This window comes from Triplophysa rosa, linkage group LG1, assembly GCF_024868665.1.
Source record: "Triplophysa rosa linkage group LG1, Trosa_1v2, whole genome shotgun sequence".
NCBI lineage: Eukaryota > Metazoa > Chordata > Actinopteri > Cypriniformes > Nemacheilidae > Triplophysa > Triplophysa rosa.
This window is the reverse complement of record NC_079890.1, coordinates 7,687,126-7,708,592: the sequence shown is the minus strand read 5'-3', so window position 1 is coordinate 7,708,592 and position 21,467 is coordinate 7,687,126. Positions and strand designations below refer to the sequence as shown.

General features: G+C 36.1%; 1 protein-coding gene across 1 annotated transcript in view; it reads left to right on the top strand.

Annotated features, from left to right (window-relative positions):
• The window catches only part of mta2 (metastasis associated 1 family, member 2), a 135,069-nt gene that overhangs the window by 56,962 nt on the left and 56,640 nt on the right, over nucleotides 1–21,467 (top strand). The window contains exons 3-5 of the mRNA XM_057350094.1: nucleotides 4,249–4,342; nucleotides 12,842–12,959; nucleotides 15,595–15,658. Coding sequence (XP_057206077.1) covers nucleotides 4,249–4,342; nucleotides 12,842–12,959; nucleotides 15,595–15,658 — 276 coding nt within the window. The remainder of the gene's footprint in view (nucleotides 1–4,248; nucleotides 4,343–12,841; nucleotides 12,960–15,594; nucleotides 15,659–21,467) is intronic.

The following is a 21,467-nucleotide window of genomic DNA, read 5'->3' as shown; positions in this document are numbered from 1 at the left end:
CTTCCCTTTAAAATGCCCTAAGGTTTCATTGTCCTGTGCTCGGTCATTGTTTCCAGTTGCCTTGTGTTCAGTGTGCCACCCGTGTGTTCTGCCGTTCGTGCCTCAGTGCCAGTTTTGCTGTTTCCGTGTCTAGTCCAGTAAAGCCCATTGCACATTGAGTCCGAAATTTGCGTTCGAAATTTCCACACGTTAAAAAATAAATAAGACCTCACGTTGTGTCAATCACATTTACACACTGCCTCCGATATTTTCGTCCGTCATAAAAAAATTCGGACCGGGTTCGATTTTCTGCGTTTTCGCATCCGTATCAAGCATTTTGAGTGGCCTTTTTAACAATTCAGAGACACCGTACAAACGAGAGCCAAATACGAAAAAACGCATACGACAATTTCGGACGGTATGTGCAAAGACCTTAAGTGTTGAGTTTAGTTCATGTCTAGTGTTTAGTTAGTTTTCGCTCTGTGCTTGTGTTTATTATCCTTGTTCCTGTTTTTACCCCATTGTGGGTCTTTGTTTTGTGTTTATTGTTTAAATAAAGTCTTTTTGTTTAACCCCTTAATTCCCTGCTGCCTGCAATTGGGTTCTCCTCACGTTTTCATGACACAAGACCTCTGAAGAACGCATATTAAGAAACGGCCAGTCTTACTAAATGAGCAAGGCTCATTCACATCCTGTATTCTTTTGTGGTTCACGGAGCTTTGAATGATTCACTGATCAGTTATATTCTGTTTAAATGAATCGGTTCAAAGGAGTCTTTCGTTTGCAAGTCATTCTGATCACAATGTTCCTACTGGTGAACTTGGTGTGTGCAGTATAATGCTGATTCAACGAGCTAACTGCACAGCTTGAAACATTACAATAATTTACGCCACGTTACTTTAAGGAACGTTATCAAGAAATTGAAAGTACTTGGATGCAAAAGAAACAATATTCACCTGAAAAGCCAAAAAATACATCTTAGAAAAAATTAAACTGCAACTCTTTAGCGCCTCACTTTGCTGATAACAAAACAGCGCCTCCAAAGTGGCGTAATGCCGCAACTGCAGTTACAAATGACAGTCCATTGGGTGCACGCTAGAGATGCGCGGATCAGCTCAAATGTCACCCAAATCCGCTGCTTCAAACAAATCATCCACCCGCCGCCCACCCGCACCTATAATTTTCTCTGATCTAGAAATCCGCACCTGATCATCACATTATTAATTCTAATTCTTTGTTTCTGATTTTAGGCTGCTTTTAAATAAATGCTTTTATTTATAAAACAAAAGTTTGTCTTTGCCCAGATTTGCCTACATTTTTAATAAAATAAACACAGGCTTTATTACTCCCTTCAGACTTTAATGGGAATTAAAATGTCATTGCAACACACAAAACTATATGTTTAGCCAAAGCAATGACTGGATAAACTAATAAACATCGGAGCCAAGTGCGGTGCAGTTGACGCTGATTTGATTAATTCTCCTTTTTAAAATTTCTCTCGGCTCTGTTTCGCCTCTATTTCTGCTTTAAGAATGGACCCCCGTCCCATCCTCGCGACGCACTTTTTTTTTTAACAGAGTACAGCTGCACGATTCTGGATAAATTGAGAATCACGATTCTATTGTTTCAAATAGAGATTACAATTATTTTTCGATTCTGGATGACGACTAAAAGTAATACATCGTTTACTAGAGGTTATGACAAAAATAGTTTATTTAGGTAAGTAACATTTAGGACTTTACTTCAAAATTATTACATATTTCATGGTTAACCTACAGTTACTATAGTGAGAAATTTTGTAAAAGGAATAGGTGTATATTATAAAGATTTATCAATTTGCCTGACATCTACAGACTGTTTGAAGAGGTCTTTAAAGAAAGACACAACTGATTAACATAACAACACAGTATTCTCACCTGCAACAGTTTAAAATAACCTGAAAACATGAAATGTTGGGCAACTTGATGAAAAGCTCTAATAGCGCAGCTTCTCTATTAGCATATACAGTATACAGTGATAAGCGCCACACACTCGCATTAATTGTTTTTACCGCAATGACAGATATAAGTGCGCACACAAATTTGTCCGCGCTACAAAGTGCAATCGTTAGTTTTGTTTCAAACCTGTTCTGTTAAGATGTGAAGCATTATCAGAACAATGTAACAAAATCCTGAAAGACAATCAAAAGAGTATTTTGTTGTCAGGCTGTATATACTTTATGTTGGATTGTTATTTGGTGTGAGATCAATTTGGGCAGAGTGAGAGCTTGTAAACGCGTGTCTCACGGTGCGATTTGGCAACTCCCAGTCCTTCTGTGATCATTTGACACAGAAATAATGATAGTGTGTGGTTGAAAATACTGTTTGTGACATCGTTTCATACCTAATGATGATAGTGCTTTCTCTGCTTCTGCGGCAGCACCAGCACAGATTGGGGCGTAGACACAGGAGAATCGGTGATTTTCATTAATGAGCTTGTGTGGGTGTTTGAATCGAGATCACGATCTTTTATCGATTAATCGTGCAGCTCTAACTGAGAGTCTGCAAATTAGTGCCTGTCTTCCTGATGAAAATGCATTTAAAACACATTCATATTTTAGAGAATGTAGTTAATATTTGCACAATTAATGACTGATCTTATCCACCCGCAATTAATCAGAATGTACCCTACCCACCCGACCCACGGATTATCCGCAGCGCCCGCAGATATAAGAGCAATCCGCGCATCACTAGTGCACGCAGTGTTATTTGTGTAGACACATGATATAATTTTGGCGAGAGGCGGAGGTTCCAATTTTTCTATGCAGGAAATACCATAATTTTAAAATTAGGGCTGTCAATAGATTAACATTTTTAATCGCACCCTTTTCGTATGATTAGCTGCGATGAATCGCACACGTGTAGTGAAATTAAACATACACTATTTATTTTGTTTAACATGTTTATTTTAGTGCTGTCAATCGATTAAAAAAAATAACTAGCTAATCACACACAGCATTATGTTTTTACATATACTTTTACATTCTAATAACACATTCTATCTCCAAATTAATGTAGAAACAACACATTTCTTTAACAGCATCGTTTTATGAATTAAAGCCAACATTCTAATATTGTTGGCTTTGCAACTGATGTCTTAATTAAATATATTATTTTTTTCTACTAATCAAACCCATTATAATAAATGTGCCCTTAAATAAAGTTCCCAAACACTTTATAGTCTTTACTGCTAAATACATGAAATACAGAATAATCCTCATTAATGTCAATACAACCATTTAAAATCACACCTCAAAAGTTTAAAGGCCTTTATATGAACAAGAGCGTGATTGTATAATGTAACGCTAGACAATGATAACAGAAAAAACGGATGTTGCGTTAATGCCGTTAAATATTTTTAACGCGTTAATCAGAAAAAATTAACGTTTTTAGCTTTAACGCATCAACGTTGACAGCCCTAATTAAAATATTATGTTAGTGGTTTGTTTACCCCAGTGGTCTCAAACGTGCTGGCCCTGATTTAACAAATGTAAACAGTTCAAAACAAAATGCACGTGTAACAGTATGCTGGGTCTGTGTATTAGCTCTTAAAGTGAAGTTAGGATTAATGTATATTTAATTTAAAGTCGAGTTTATGCCGTGTTATTTTACATTTGATCATTCTATTCAATTTCTTTATGAAAACTGTTTCTAACAATTTTGTATACCATTAAAACATAAAAAAAGATCATTTAAGCACTCTAATAGCTATTCTGTGAATGGTTATGATGGAATAACAGGTGAAATTGACTGTAACAAAAAAAATAAACCTTAGAAGTTAAGTATAACAAAAAATAATGCATCACATTATGCATCACACAGTTTAAAGTTTGAAAGTATTTTCTCATTATTTCCAACATGTAGCACTCGCTTACAAAAAGGTAGCCCTCGCTTACAAAAAGGTTGGAGACCCCTGGTTTACCCTATATCATCATTTGACACAGGAAAAAGGTGTTTGACACAGTCCTGAGCAAGTATTAAACACTTTCATATCACCTAATTTTGAATGGCTTTAGGACAGCTAAACTAATGGAAGTAATGTCTGTGTTCAAGCATGAGTGTGTGCATGGATATTTTCAGAACATTTACATATGTTAGTCAGGATTCAGCAATGTCATAAATACACATTTTAACCTCCGGGTTGATGAATTAATGTAAGTGATTAAACTTTAGATTACATCTTAAATGTTTTAGCAGTGTTTTTATTTTGATGAAATGTTTCTTTCTGTAGACGGCCAATGGAAATGTAGAAGCCAAGGTGGTCTGTCTCTTTAGGCGGAGAGATATATCTGCCAACCTGAACACTTTGGCTGATAGCAATGCAAGTAAGTGTTTCATATTATACCCTACATTACAACATTATTGTTATGTGTGGCATTTAAGTGTGTGTTTACCTAGATGTTTTAGAGCAGGACAGATCATGTTTAGGTTGATTAAGTTTTTGCATTGAAACAGACAGGGGTTGGTGTTCAAGTTTACTGTGGTTGTTAGAGGTTAAAGTCTGTTACAGAACTGTATACCGTACTTATCTCTATGAGTCACACTCTTCAGCACTCTCATTTACATGACCATCTCTCGTCTCATTCTTCTGACCTTTTTTCTAACCCTCCCAAATGAGCTCCTCTGTGCTGCCAGTTGCCTTGTGCTCTCAGAACAGTGTTGCCAGGGTCGCGGTTTTCCCGCACAATTGGGCTATTTTGAAAATGCAGTTGTGGGAAAAATGATGGATCCGCGGGTTGCGGGTTTTTGGGCTACTTTCATAATGTACTGCGGCCGCCAAAATGTTTATTTATATTCTAAGGATAAATGTTAATTGATGAGTTTCTAATGTGTATTCATACTCAGAGTAAATACCTGGCAACTCAAGGACCGGACCCGTTCTCAAAAGTGTGGGGAACGAGCGTCTGACAGGTACAGTACAGGGAGGGACGCGGGAGCTCAGCTCAACCAAAGAGGAAAATATAGCGGTGGTATTAGACAATGCATCCGAATTATGTTTTTACTAATGTTTCATACTAAGGTGCATGTCACAATGAAAGAAATCACGCGTGAGTGTACAAAAGTTGATTCTTACGGCTGCCAAATATCACGTTTGAGCAGCGCTATACGCAGTCTAGAACAACTAAAACATTTAGGTGCTTGTACACATTATACATATGCAATAAATTTAACCATGCTTATTTCTTAAGCAAGTTTTCGCATGTCTTAAGAAGAGAAAACACATTTCTCCTCCATTTCCGTGCGTGGCCTCGAGCACACATGGGATCTTTTTAAAGGGACACTCCACCCAAAAATGAAAATTCTGTTATGAATTACTCACCCTCTAGTTGTTCCAAACCTGTATAAATTTCTTTGTTCGGTTGAACACAAAGATATTTGGTAGAATGTTAGCAACTGAACATTATTTGGCATCATTGACAACCATAGCAGAAAAAATAAAAATGGTAGTCAAAGGTGACCTAGAATTGTTTGCTTTCCTAAATCCCCCAAAACATCTTTTGAGTTCAACAGAACAACAAATATACAAATACAATACATAGGAAAGCATTCAGATAAGTAAATATAGCAATAGAAACGTCTTTTGGCAGCTGTTAAGTTTGATTTTACACCGGGGAAAAAATGGGCTACTTTTCATTCCTTTTGGGCAGGTTTTGAGGGTTCATTGGGCTGGAAATATTTATTGGACCTGGCAACCCTGTCTCAGAACAAAGGAGCCTTCATGGGAACTAGATTGCAGCACTCAATGGGTTAACACTAGGTTTACGCTGGCTGGTTTGTGTCTTTGTCAAGAAGTGAAAGTTGTAAACGCTTGTGTGCATGTGTGTAAATGGTGGCGACTGTGTGTGTATGATGGATATGTCATCTGCTTTTGCATGGGTGGGTGAAAGACAGCTTGTCTATGACATTTTTAATGCATACTTGCCTTTAGGGGTTGTTGCTCAGTGGGGGATGGGCGCCTTAGGTTTGTTGCATAGGGTTTCCCAGCAAAGCTGGCAGGGAAGCTTAGCCAAGGGGAGAGAAAGAAAGGGGCAGGGTCCAGGGTCCTTGTGATTGCAGTAGTTACTGAAAAGGGTGTGGTCTGAGGTCCCACCCTCAATGACAGGGTTTCCTTAGGCTCTGTGCAGGGGTGAAGTGAAAATCACATTCTCTGAAGAAGTCCTCCCAAGGATTCTCTCCTGTCATGATCATTTGTTTTTAAAAAATATCATAATTACTTTTGGTTTGAATTCACATGCTTGTTTAAATTCTTCATTAAACATGGCATCTTGCACAATTTTTTTATTTTTATTTTAGTTCACTTTCATCACAATTGTTTCCACTGGTCAATTGAACAATTCAAGTCCTCAGATCTAATGATGGTTTTCTCAAATGACTAGTTTAGGGGTGAAATGTTGAACCACTAGGGATGTAACGATTCACCATGAGCCGGTTGAAAATCGATTATAATATGTGATGATTCATGTAGGTTGAGACGTTATAAATATCGCAGTACATATTTTTAACGGCAGGGGTATGGAAGTAAAATAGAGACAAATGTGTTTGAAGCAAAAAGACGTGCTGAATAGCACTAACTGAAAAACAATGCATTGTATTAACAGTGCTTGCATTTTAAGGTTCTGCAATTCAACATGGTTGCATATTTAAGGTGTGATTTTTTTCAAATGTAAAAATTTCACACACAGTTTCACCGTTTAAAAATTCAATAATTAAAATTCACCTTTTAAATTTCGTTGAAAAATTCAACTTGTTTTAAAATACAACCTTTAATATTCGAAAGACAAATTTCAGTTCATATTATTTCGCTTTAAAAATTCGCTTCCACAAATTCAGTGGTTCAAATTCGGCTTGAAATTCAAAGTTTCACATCCGGGAATCCCAGGAGAAGCAATAGAGCACCGATGCCAATGCATGATCTCTACCTGCTGCCTGACCGCTTCACCAGCAGGTGGTGCAAGTCGCTTCTGACGAAGACCAAAGCAAGAAATGCAGATACTTTTTATATGTTTGCAGCACAGTCCACTCATCTGCTCGATTAAGTGAATTTATTTGATCTGATAGATCTCTTCTTATGCATCATCAAGAAAAAATGTATTGTTTCTTGTACTGGCAGCTTAGCTCACCACTATCAGCCCTGGAACGGACATGGAGCCCGGGGACAATTCCAGGTGGCCTAGAATCAGTGGACTAGTCATACATTTATAATATTAATTTAATTATTTAAATATCCTACCCGATCTACTAGTACTGCCTATCTATAGTAAGAGTTTATGTTTGTATTTGGCTTGCTATTTATATGCATTAATTACTTTTTACGTACATATGATTACCCCCTTGGTTAAGATGGTGTGGGTTAAGTGGGTATGTACATAAAAAGTGCACGCAAAACACATGCGTATCATATGCACGCAAAAGGTAATTTCTGTAGCTCGCCAAATACAAACATAAAATCGTGCTTTTGATAAGCAGGATCTTAAGTCATCAAATAATGATTTGCGTTTCGGGGATGAGGAAAATTGTATGTTACAGAGTCAGAGTTCGACTGAGTTTTTTAAATAAAATAAGCTAATTGCATGGGTAACACTTTATAATACTGATTCATACTTAATAGGTAGTTATGCAGGAACTAATGCAGAACAAATGGTTAGTGCGGCATTAACACTGTAGTCATTACAGATAACTAATAAGGAAGTAAGATTAACTAATGAGTAGGTAACAGCATACCAATGTTTAAGGTAAGTAACAATTAGTTACTTATTAGTTATTTAATAGTCATTAATGACAACTAAATGCTGTATGTCTCCCGCAGAACTATACAATAACTAAGACTCATTTAAAATAACTATCTACTAACTACTTATTAACAGCGGCTAAAAATTATGTCAATTAAACTAGTTATATATAATCTTGATTACTATTAAAATAGTTTTAACCTATTTTGTTTACTTTCAGTTAACTTCATTATTTTATATCTCTAAACTATTGTCCAATATTGTCCTCATCAAGATTTTATTTTTCATATCATATAAATGAAATAAATCGAATGAATCTTTATCCTTTTTTCTATTTTATTTATTTAAAAGAAACTTAAGAAATACACATCCTAATCACTGCATCATTAGCCAACTTACCTCACAAACATATCTGACATATCTCTCCTTGTTGCTTATTATGAGTCTTGTGGACAATAGCTGAAGAGTTGTGTTTTCATTATTAACTATTAAGAAATTCTTGGTAACCCATTAGTAATTATTAAAAAAAATTGTATTTCTGTGTTCTTACTGAATTATTCTGTTAAAATCATAGTGACTTTTTAGTAATTACTGAGGTCTTATCACAACAGTATTAAGTAATTACTTATGATCCGGAACCGTATTATAAAGTGAAAAACATGATAACATTTTAATAATTACTCAGGTCTTACCATATTAGTATTAGGTAATTACTTATGATGGATTATAACAATTATAAAGTGAAAATCATGATAACCCGGTAATAAAAAAGTAGTTCTGGGGTATATTCCAAGTATGACCAATAAATAAAACAGTACTGTTGAAACAAAAGCTTGTAGTGACTAATTTACCACCCACCCACACACACACACACACCTGAATAGAGCTGACTTTTATGGACACAATAGATACATTTTAATAAATACTAACAAAAACTTTACAGTTACACAATAGTCAATGCAATATATGAAATTGAATATGGTTTTATCGCATAACTTAACATATCTGACACAAAATATTAACTGTAAATGCAGGTATCGGTTATTAGTTTCCAGTTGTTTCTGTGAATCAGAGCGCCTTGTTTGCTTCTCTTTTCTGTAGCTTTAATCTGTTTGCATAAAGACATTAGCGATTGCATGTTGAATATATCAATAAAGTAAACTGCACAACAGGTCTTTTTCATTTTAGATGCGCTTTAGCGTTTTAGCAGCATTCAATCTGAACGCTGCTGCAGTGACTTCCGCATACGGTGATGTCATTTTCATGCCCCTCCCCCTTAAAGTAACAGCATTATTTGTAGTATTTTAGTACTGTAACGATTGATTGACAAGAAAAACTTTCAGTTTTACCACAGAAACATTAGTGACAATACAGTGATTAAGAGGGGGATTCTTTTTTTTACTATTTTTGGTTGAAAGGCACAATAGATTGATTTGTTTTAAATCAATAAAAATAAAAATATCACAGTATTGAGATTTCTACGAAATTCCTAAAAGAATTTGTTAAAATTAATTTAAACTGTTCATATAATTAACTCTAATACCAAATATCTATCTTTAATAGGCTGCTTACTGGCAAAATTATGTTTAGCAACTCTTAATGAGTAGTTAATGGATAGTTATTTTAAATGGGTCTTAGTTACTGTCTAGTTCTGCGGGAGACATACAACATTTAGTTGTCATTAATGACTATTAAATAAGTAATAAGTAACTAATTGTTACTTACTTTAAACTTCGGTATGCTGTTACCTACTGGTTAGTTAATCTTTCTTCCTTATTAGTTATCAGTAATGACTACAGTGTTAATGCAGCACTAACCATTTGTTCTGCATTAGACCCTGCATAACTACCTATTAAGTATGAAACAGTATTATAAAGTGTTACCATTGCATGAAGCTATTTGAATGACACATGCAATGGTATCTGAATAAATGTGCCAGAAAACAAGACAACAAGATTTTAAAGCATTACATTAGTTACATAACACCATCACAATAAACTTAACATTTAAATTCAAATAAAACATTTTATTTCGGTTTAAAACTAAATAGGAAAAATAGCAATAATTATACATTTTAAAATTTTACAAAATAGTAGTAGGCTAACTAAAATAGTAGTGTAAATGGATGTAAGAACAAGCCATGAACAATTTTTCATCAGAACGTAAAATAATCTACAATATAAATAACAGTCCAGTCTTTTCTTAAAAACGTAATTGTAAAATATTTAGTAAATGTAGGATATAAATGTAACTTAAACGAATAACTACACCACTTAAAAGAGAAATATCAATGGAAATAATTATGCCTATACTTTTCATCTGAAATCTCAGAACGCAAACAAAATAAAGCCAATTATAGCCTATTGTATGAATGAATGAATAAAAAACAAACTGAAAAACTGCAACAATAAAGACATACCTATTAGTTCTGGTATTATGTGAGAAATACGGCGGGCCATGCTAAAATTCTTATTGTGTCATTTTGTGCTTTTTGCATTCATATTTAGGGCTCTTCCGCATTTCTGTAGCCTACGGTTATTAAAAAGGTGTAGGCTATACTAATTTTAGTCATCTGGTCTGAAGATTAAGCAAAATTAAGCGTTTTAGCACGGTACACCGGCCGTGATGCTGTGGTCCGTGGACGCTAAAGGGAAGTAGGCTAAAGGCACTTAGCAAATCTTGCAAGCTTATAACATTTTTGTTCCACCATGCCACCATACATGTTGTGGATGTTCAGCTAAATGTTTAGCATAAGTTCAAAGAGGGTAAATTTGATCATTTAACTGAACTGTACACATGAGACACGTACATTACGTGCTTTCTCCAATGTGGTTTCAGTGTATTTCTGTCATTTAAAATGCATAAATTTAACAATATGTTGACTTATTATATGAGCATATAGATTAAAAATTATTATACTAAATCGTAATTTCGTTTTGATATGTTATATTAGTATTGGGTAAGCGAATTAAAAAGAAAGGCTATAGCCTAATATAAAAGTATACGAAATACAATGCGCCAAACAGCAACATCTACAGATAGTTGTGCATATTGCCATGGAGCACTCATATTGTTTTCTGACCAGTAATTAAATATATTTTTTCACTGCTCGGCCATGCAAACTGACTTGCGTTGAGGTGTATGTTAGAGAGGTCCTCATGTGTCCCAGTGGCTTCGGGTCTAAAACGTTGACAAAATATGCCTTGGGCACAGGTCGTGTCCGATATGGCATCGGGTCTCTGGTAATTTATAATGAATGTGCTTTTTCCAATCGCCCCGAAAGGCACAAATTAAGTACATTTTATGGTTAGGTAAACAACAAATATTTGTTACCACAAACTTTACAAGACATACTTAGGTTAATATACCGTGAGTGATTGACATTTTAGCATTTAATGAACAGACAGCAACTCAAGCAATTGGCGTGTAGTCATACTCGCATGTTAGTGTGTGGCACATTATTGGGAAACGCACACAGCATGCAACAAAAGTTTTTATCTTTGCGCTTAAAAACCATCTTACAGCTGTATAAATCCATAACGCCGTGAGGTATCTTGCTTGGCTGCAGGCTGCACAAGACGTTTCGGGTCTAGTCGGGTTCTGAAGAAAGTGCTGTCTATTTTTATCTGGTCTATTTTATCTGGCCTGCTCAAGAAGTTCGCTTGGCAAAAATATCAGTTTTTCTGTCTCGTATTAACAAACGAACGTTGCCACAATTCAACAACATTCAGCATTTTCTGAGAGTCTCAAATTAAAACAAGATCATGCAAGGAAAATAAAAAGAATGTTTATTGAGATGGCAGCTACGTCATATAAACAGAAGCACATGGGAGAGTACGCATTAAAATCAGAGCATTTGTCAATAAGCTCCTAGTTGAGATCTCAGTTATTTGACCGCTTCAAACACAATACATGTCCTGTAAATGCTGATGATGTATTTATGTGAACACGATGTGCTGAAGTAAAAAATAACTTAATTCCTTCGAGCCAGAGCAGGAAACCTAAAATTTCTGATGTTGATGATGCATAAGAAGAGATCTATGAGATCAAATAAATTCACTTAATCGAGCAGATGAGTGGACTGTGCTGCAAACATATAAAAAGTATCTGCATTTCTTGCTTTGGTCTTCGTCAGAAGCGACTTGGACCACCTGCTGGTGAAGCGGACAGGCAGCAGGTAGAGATCATGCATTGGCGGAATCGGTGCTCTATTGCTTCTCCTGGGATTCCCGGATGTGAAACTTTGAATTTCAAGCCGAATTTGAACCATTGAATTTGTGGAAGCGAATTTTTAAACTGAAATAATATGAACTGAAATTTGTCTGTCGAATATTAAAGGTTGTATTTTAAAACAAGTTGAATTTTTTTAACGAAATTTAAAAGGTGAATTTTGATTATTGAATTTTTAAACGGTGAAACTGTGTGTGAAAATTTTACATTTGAAAAAATCACACCTTAAATATGCAACCATGTTGAATTGCAGAACCTTAAAATGCAATCACTGTTATTACAATGCATTTTTTTTCAGTTAGTGTTATTCAGCACGTCTTTTTGCTTCAAATACATTTGTCTCTATTTTACTTCCATACAGGGGGCGCTGTTTTTCTGCAAACTTGGTAAACGTGGATATGCTAATATTTCTTAAAAAAGTAAAACTTAGGAAAAGCACAGACAAAGTCTTAGTTTGTTTATATTAAAGAGACTTTTGTATTACACATTTTTTATTTGATTTGGAATTTGTTTTAAAACTGCAATTTAGTTTTGTTATTTGACTTCAAATATATTTTTATTTTACAAAGAATTGTGCAGCATTAGAGAAATAATAAAAGGGCAGTTGTTCATTTAAAATTTTCCTCAACTCGTTCTGTAAAAAAATTGTGATTAAATCGCATCGCGAGATCAGAATCGTGAATCGCATTGCATCGTGAGCTGAGTGAATCGTTACATCCCTATGAACCACGAATGATGACTAGACTGTTCAGTGGATGCCTGTATGTGTAAATGGATGTCTGAGTTTTAAGAGGAAGATGGTTCAAATAAGAACTAATTTAGGTTAAGCTTATGACACATTATAGATGTCTGTATGTGTTTTAGGGGATTTTGAAGAAGAGTCCAAGCAACCGTCAATGTCTGAACAGCAAAAACACCAGCTCAAGCACAGAGAACTTTTTTTGTCTCGACAGTTTGAGTCTCTCCCAGCCACACACATACGGTAAACTAACTCAAGCATCTCACAGTCTTAAGTCTCATGAAATAAAGTATCCTCTATATGTGACCCTGTATCACAAAACCAGTCATAAGGGTACATTTTTTTTAAATAGGGATTTATACATCACCTGAAATCTGAATAAATAAGCTTTCCATTGATGTATGGTTTGTTAGGACAAATAGGATAATATTTGGCCGAGATATAACTAGGGATGCACCGAAATGAAAATTCTTGGCCGAAGCCGAATAAAAATGAAACACTTGGCCGAAGGCTGAATACCAAACATGTCTTTTCGTATTTGTTCTATTTAATTAGCCAATTTTTCCACTATTGCATAAACTGAATGGTCAAAATGTGATTTTTATATTTTGTCTTGCTTTTCAATATAATACAATATAACTTAAAATAAAACTGAGCAAAACAAGTAGGCTAAATAAAAAAAATGGATCCCTCTCCCTTCTTGAAAAGCCTATATTAGGCCTATAACTGACTGCTGAAAGAATGTACTGTACTCTGTAAGTAGGGTGACCACCACCCAACAAACCAAATGTGGGACAGGTAATCCGTTTGTGTGGGACAATGTGGGACACCATTGAAATGGAGCACGAAACTGTGATATAATAACGGAATGAAAGCATTTTTATATAATTTTTTAGCTTATAAAAATAATTCGTTATTTAGTCCATTCCAACTACAACATAATTAAGGCATAGATAAAATGTTATATAACATTAAAAATTCTAATGGCAATTTCAGTTTAAGGTTCACTGTCTCTTTAAATTTTGAGCACAGAACAGACCTGGAGTTATCATTTTGTAAACTGTAAAGGAATAAAGAACAACCAAATACTGAAAAAGAGATTCCCTTTTAAAATGTATAATTGTTAAATAATGCATTTAATGATTTGCAAATCATTTTTATTTTGGTACGCTAACCACAGCCTATAGGCTAAACACAGTTTCAAAGATACACAGTTTATGATGTTTTAGTAAGTTTTTATTCGGCAAGTTGACATGGGAGGATCGCCACCCGATCTACTGACAGACGACGCAGCCTCTTGATGACTGAAATCACTGTTGTCTTCTCATACATTGGGTAAAAGTCAGGCTTAAAAAATAGTTGCATTTGTATGAGCTCGTTGGACACTGGAGTGCACGGGTTGCTACTTTTGACACAGCGCTGTTAAATAGTTAAATAAACAATGGCGCAAACAAGCGTCTCATGTGCGTTTCGGGTTAAAGAACGTGTTTCTTAATGTGACAACTAAAAACCAAAAGACTGATGAAAATGCGGGACATTTTCTCAATATGCGACGTGCGGGACAAAGGGTGAAAATTCTGTGCGGTACAACGCAAAGCGGGACGGGTGGTCACCCTATCTGTAAGCCTGCAACAGAACACTTCATTGAAAAGTGTCATTCAACATTATAAGCTAAAAATATGAATAAACAAAAACTGTTGGATTATTATGGGCTATACTGCAAAATGATTTAAAGAAAAAAAAACATCCATACAAGCAATTCTGTCTGACAACCATTTCAGTTCACGTCTCTCCTCCAAACGCCGCCCACAAAAGCTGACTGTGACTGTCACTGTTCTCTCAGAAGGTGCAATCGTGGCCCCGGGGATGCACAGAACTTACGTAGACAAGTTGAGGGCTGTCACGATAAACCGACGATAAATATCACGTGATTTATGCACAGCTTTTGAGTGAAGTACGGGAAAATGCTGCTGCATCCGAAAGCCAGAGGGCGCTCTCGTGTGGAAACTCCAAATACGCACTGCAGAAGAAGATCATAACACGTTCTAGAATCTAGGAAATGCCTATGGACATCTTTTTATCACTGTTACTCAAGCCTCATCAGGTATTTTTATGATAATAAAGTATATTTATAATGGTCATGTTTGACGGGTGTTGCTTTTTCAAATGCACATTATAAGCGACTCAAACTCGCACTGCTTTTAGATCGAGCAGCATTTCCTAGTGATCCCAGAGCCGTGCTTCACGGACAAGCTACCCATTAAAAAAATATCGACACATTGCTTATCGCAGCCAGCTCGATTACTATTGGATTTAGTGGTATCGCGATAAATTATTGTGCAGCCCAGGGATCTGTGCGCAGACTGCGCACGCGACCACTGTATGATGTCAAAGGATGTCACGAGCGGCGGGGCTACTGTCTGTCAGACCTCCCGCTCCAGTCTGAAGTACACAAGTACCGACCGGTAAAGACGCTTTCATTCAGAAATTCGGCCATTTCACTTATTCTTATATTTATATTTTCGGTTGCCGAACATTTGGTGCATCCCTAACTTTTTGAAAATCTGGAATCCGAGGTTGCAAAAAATCTAAATAAATTACAAAAAATTACCTTTAAAGTTGTCCAAATCATGACCTTAGCTACGCATATTACTAATCAAGGGAGTTTTGATATATTTACGGTAGGAAATTTACAAAATATCTTCATGGAACATGATGTTTACTTAATATCCTTAATGATTTTTGCCATAAAAGCAAAATCAATAATAATTTTGACCTATTGCTACAAATATACCGGTGCGACTTATGATTGGTTTTGTGGTATATATATATTTCATGATTTGATACTAAAGTTATTGCATGTTTTATTTTTCTACAGAGGCAAATGCAATGTCACGCTTTTGAATGAAACTGATGTTTTAACTGGTTACCTAGAAAGAGAGGTAAGTGTCCACCTGCAGTTGTTCATGAGCACTTGAAGGAAATTTTAAGAGATAAAATATTAAAACCATTTTGGCTCTGTGCACAAAATAGCACCAGTAAGCTCCTGGGACTCCAGTGTGGGCATCCTTAATTCTGGTCGTGTAACACCTTATGGAAAAATAGAATTTTTGTATAGCAAATATGGGTGTTTGTAAAATTAAAAGAAAATGGTAAAACGGCAATATGACAGAAAATCCTCTTTACATTGTTGCGTACCTCGTCTAGCCAACACATCTTGATACATGGTTTCTTAATAAATAAGGTTATAACACCAGAAAACTATTAGCCTAACCCGCAGAAATTTCGAACACTGTCAAAGACAACCAATCAGTAAGTAATAAGTAAGGGATAATGTACAGGCAGCCGGTTGTTATCACAGAAATAAGCCCGACAGTGTGATCAGTCTTGTATCACACGGAAGGGGCTTATTTTGCTATAACAGCCGGCTGCTTGTACATTATCCAGCTTATTACACGGCTACTTGCCACATGAGAAAAAAAACTGGACATAAAAAGTGAATTTGAAATATTTTATTTACTCATTTTTAACGAATGCAGACCTTCTGCGAGGAAAAGCCGTTTAGTTTCGGCAGCTTAAAGAGTACATTCCTCAATATTTTTAAGGGCTTATTTTGGTTTATGGAGTGTCCGACAACAAGTTTATGTACATACATGATATAAAAATACTATTATTTCATAATAATAAGCAGTTTTTATTACCTTACTTCTTGACTGACTCTCAAATGATTCGTTCCGCGATTCATCTGTGTAATCTCCGCCTTTCCGCCAGCGTAGTCTGATCTGATTGGTCAGATAGTGTAGTCTACTGTGATTGGTCAGATGGTCTAGTCTGCTGTGATTGGTCAAATGGTCTAGTCTGCTGTGATTGGTCAAACGCGTTCAGCATGTGTCGCAAATGGACCGCCTATCATTACTGCTGTATTACGGTTTGCAGGTGGTTGGATATTAACAGTGTATAGAGAGAGATGGCGTCGATTTTACCTTACCAGTTCGAGCCCGAGTCTGACGAATCATTCTTTAATCCTTATACAGATGCCAGTAAGAAAAAGGACTGTTTTAGACACTTCTCTTGTAACAGTTAGTTATCACGGCATACAGTGTACGGTGTTCGTATCTTCAGATGTTATTATAACTATAGTACACCACGCAGTTCTTGAAATAAAGACTTTGCGAGTTAATATGGTTGAACACTTACATTAGCGCAACGAGTTTATAGCTAACGTTAGGTAAACAAACAGTAACAACCCCAAAAATAACGGTAACGTTAGCTAAACACAGACATGAGATAACGTCACACAAATTTAATTTTAAGTAAAGACAAAAATAAAGAGTCACACTTACAGGTTGTGATTCGGTGGAGCTTACAGGTCCAAATAAAGTTGGTATAGCAACATCTTTTAAGGAAAGACGTTTAATGTATCCTGCAGTAAAGGCGCCAAGATTGATGAAGCAATCTTCGGTAAAATGACGCGCGCAAAGTAAAACGTTCGGTTTATACTCCTTTGGTGTCGTTTGAAAAATAAATAGTAACCATTTTTTACTCAGAAGTTCTTCCTTTGGTAGTGAAAATAAGACTGACTTAGTTTCACTACATAGAACACAGCTTCTCTTAGACATGATGCAAACGTCACGAACGAGCTAGTACAGTGTTTGGGGAGGAGAGAGTTAAGTTTTCGCAGTCAGTAGGCGGGGATTTTTCTAGTGACGTAGGTACATTGTGGTTAAAGATTCGGACAGGTCATGGCTTGTTCGCGTGATTCAGAGTCGATTACCTTTTTTATAAGCTAATAACTTTGTTATTCGTTCACCTTCGGATTTACAACTTGGCAGATTGCTTACATTCAAACACGGCAAAATTAAACACTTCATGAAATGTATTTTTTATGATCTCGAGGAATGTACTCTTTAATGAATACATCAACAACAGCACCTGCATTCATATATTATCACATTTTCACGAACCTGCGGCTTTTTGGACAATGGAGAAAAACGAAAATAATATAAATCCAAAGCATAAAATAAACAGGGAAGAAAAAATCGGAATTAATTAACAAAGTAACAGAAAACACAGAAGAACCGGCAAAGTTTATTTCCATCAGAAAGTTTTATCATCAAATAAAAATAGCAGGCCTACCTCAATCCAAAGCTTGGAATTTTTACATAATAAAGTAACATGTTTACGTGTTGTGATGACAGTCTGGAGCCTGTTGACAATTAGAACCACGGCAGATAACACCCTCTCAGATGGCACGGATGTCCCAGGAATGTAGACTTAACGCCTCGGGAAGCGCGTCACATTTGCTTTCCACCAGCCAGTCTTAGCTAAACATATATAAATCCAATCTGCTATACCACCCAAAATACAAACATTATTTTTTACTTATTCTCTTTACTTTACTCATACTTCACATTCAGATTTTTACGTCACGTCTAAAAGAAGGCAGGGAAACCACCGTTCGCGCAGTTTTCTTCTCCTTTCCAAAGCGCACGGGCAGCCGATGCTAAGCATCCATGAGATAAGTTTATGTAAAGGATAAATTGATGGCTAGCACCGAAATTCCCTTGCAAGTAGCTCCGTTATTAGCTTTGCTGAGCCGTAGACACGCCGGGAAGACAGAGAATGTCACAGCGCATTGTGAGCACGATTGTCTTGTGTCTACATTTAAAACAAATCTGTCTCGAAAACGTTTCGGAGGGAATTTACACCTTGTCGCACAGGTCTGCACGCTCCGTGAGTTAATGCTTAGCATGTTTTTCTTTCACTAACTAAAAACATGTACGATTTAATAGTTATTTAAAAACGTATTATTAAATTGTTTTTATCATAAAAAATATTATTAATATTATTAAACTTAAAATAAACATACCTTTTAAATCATTTAACTGATAGTATTAACCGGTCAAAATTTTAACGATCGGTTAACGGTTAAACGATCAATATGAGCATCCCTACTTTAAAAACAGGTTGCAAAGTGCAAGTTTTTGATAACAACATCATGTTGCCTCTGTGTAAACTGTGAAAACACAAAAATGTGGGAACTCTGACGTCATGCACATGCATATTACGCTTTTAGTCTGTAGGCATGCGCAAGTAAAATGATAATGGAAAAAATAGGGTGTTATAAAGCCCTTCGGCCGCAGGCACATAATGTTTCTTCACAAAGTGACATTGTCAAGTACTGGCCTATATATACAGTGTTTTTACTATTTTTTTAAATACACGTAAATGCTGATAGTTTTGACAATGCTGTCAAATGTATGTGAAACTTTTTAAAAATGCAAACAAAATATTTTGACGTTTTCTACTCCATCATTGTTGTGTTAAAGCTGCAATGTGGAATATTAAGGAGGATCTGTTGACAGAAATGCAATATAATATAGCAGTATATTAGTGGTGCAACGGATCATCATTGATCCGTGATCCGTTCGGATCAATATCTTCGGTTCGGCACACACGTGATCCGTGGATTGATTTATGAAAAAAAAAGTTGTGCGCATGTTCAGTCCACACACAGCGTGGTCATGGCGAGCGGAGGAACGTAGGAGCTTGAACGCCCCGCGTCATTTAAATCCCCTGTATGGGAGCATTTTGGCTTCCCTGTCAAATATAATGATGAAGGAAAGAGGTTAGTGGATAAAACTGTGACGGTGTGTAGGCACTGTGGCACAAGAAAGACATATGACAGTGGAAACACATCAAGCATGGCCACGCATTTGAAGCGACATCACCCCGGTGTTTCACTGACAGGAGTGTAAACGAAGGCTGCTCAACAACCGCTTATAACCGCGGCATTTAAGCAGCCCCTTGTTGCACAATCAGACTGGGCTAAAGCCATCACAAACGCTATCGGTGTGTTTATAGGTGCTGACATGAGGCCATATTCGGTTGTGCAAAACGAGGGCTTTAAACACATGCTGAAAGTGCTTGAGCCACGTTACGACATCCCGTCGCGCACCCACTTCAGCGAAAAGATTGCGAAGTTGATTTTATATATTTTAATTTAATAATTTAAAAGTGTTAATAAACAAAAAGACAAAACTTATGTTTATTTGTCTTGTCTTTTTTTTTTTTGCTGATCCGAAAAATTATCCGATCCGTGACTCTGATCCGAGAAACGATCCGAACCGTGAGTTTTTTGATCCGTTGCACCCCTACAGTATATATAACTATAACTTCAGAGGTGTAATTTACAAGGATACTTGCTAATATGGTCTTTTTACAATAATTTTGTGTGAATGTCTGTTGAAGAGTAAAAGAGGCGAAAAAGAGCTCAATTCAGTATTTTGCAGGCTGTCTGAGATGCGGCTGGGCATGCACACAAAACATCTCAGACAGCCCACAAAAACCAAATTGAGTTCTCTTTTGCATTATCTTGTGATTTAAATATTTAAATTGGCAAAGCTTAAATGTGCAAACGTGGGCGGTATGATCAAAAATCTAATTTATGAAATATTTCATGGTAAAGATATATTTCACAAAAACAATATCCCATCATACATTATACAAATAGGGATGCTCTGATACCACTTTTTCTTTTAAAGATCCGATACCTAAAATACCAGAGTATCGCCCGGTCTGATACTTGCACTGTTTTTACCTGATCAAAGTAGAATTGCATATATTTTTATCTTTTATTGCCTGAGGTGGATAGTAGTACTAAGTACATTTTCAAAAATCTGCACTTTATTAGTGGGGTTTTTTTTCCTCAGAAAAATGTTACTTTACTACATTATAAAGCATATATCATAACGCTTTACTCCACTACATGTTGTTTTTTCACCTTTTAATGCTTGAGGACATTAAAATCTACTCATTTCTTTTCCTTGTACCTTTGTACTTAAGTACTCTATTAAAGGTAGAAACATGTAAAAAATTAATTAAATGTACATGAGGAAACATACAGTATGTGCTTTATTATGTAGTGAGGTCAAGTACAAATACTTGAAAAATGTACTTGAGTAAAAGTAAAACTACGACTATCCAACTGTGTTTATTGCACCATATAAAAAGTCTTCAATGCAGAGCGGCACTAAAGCGCTCATGCCATTGTGGACACAGAATGATGTGCTTTATGCATGCGCTTCTATGTTCTTTACAGTTACAGTAGGTACTCAACCAGAATGATCCTTCTTCCGTTTCCACGGCGGTACTTCTTTAATGTATGTTGACTCTTGTTTACCGCTGAGTGGCAGTCTATTCACAGATGTTCACTCAGCGCGAGTTGATGCGTCAAGCTCATTGCCTCACTCGGCAGAAGAGGTTTAGGCGTAAAAGACAAACGCTGTCTACAATATCAAAGTTACAAGAACTTAAATCCACAGGCACTAATAATTATATTTAATACAAGTCGTAAATTCATAATTTAATTTAACAAGGATTTAAATTTGCTCTATGCATTCAATCAATGCTTTATTCGGTTTGAATCATTTTCAATATATAAAAAGTGTAGGTACAGTTGTTGATTTTTTCATTTATTGTTAGGTTGCATTATACAGAGTTTAATGTTTGTAATCACTCTGTGTTTTGTGCAAATGAGAAATACAGCGAGTGAGATCAGAGTGCCTGTGCAAAACGTGTTTGCTCATGTGTATTGCGATGAGGGTCATTCATAAAAAATGGCAAAACCCAACTCTTAACAGCGGTTTCACACAGCAAGCGTAAGCAGAGCGTAAGCAGCACATATTTTTTTCAGCACACATTTTAAGATGAGAGCATTCATACTGCACGTGCGTGTTTGTGGGGGCAGAA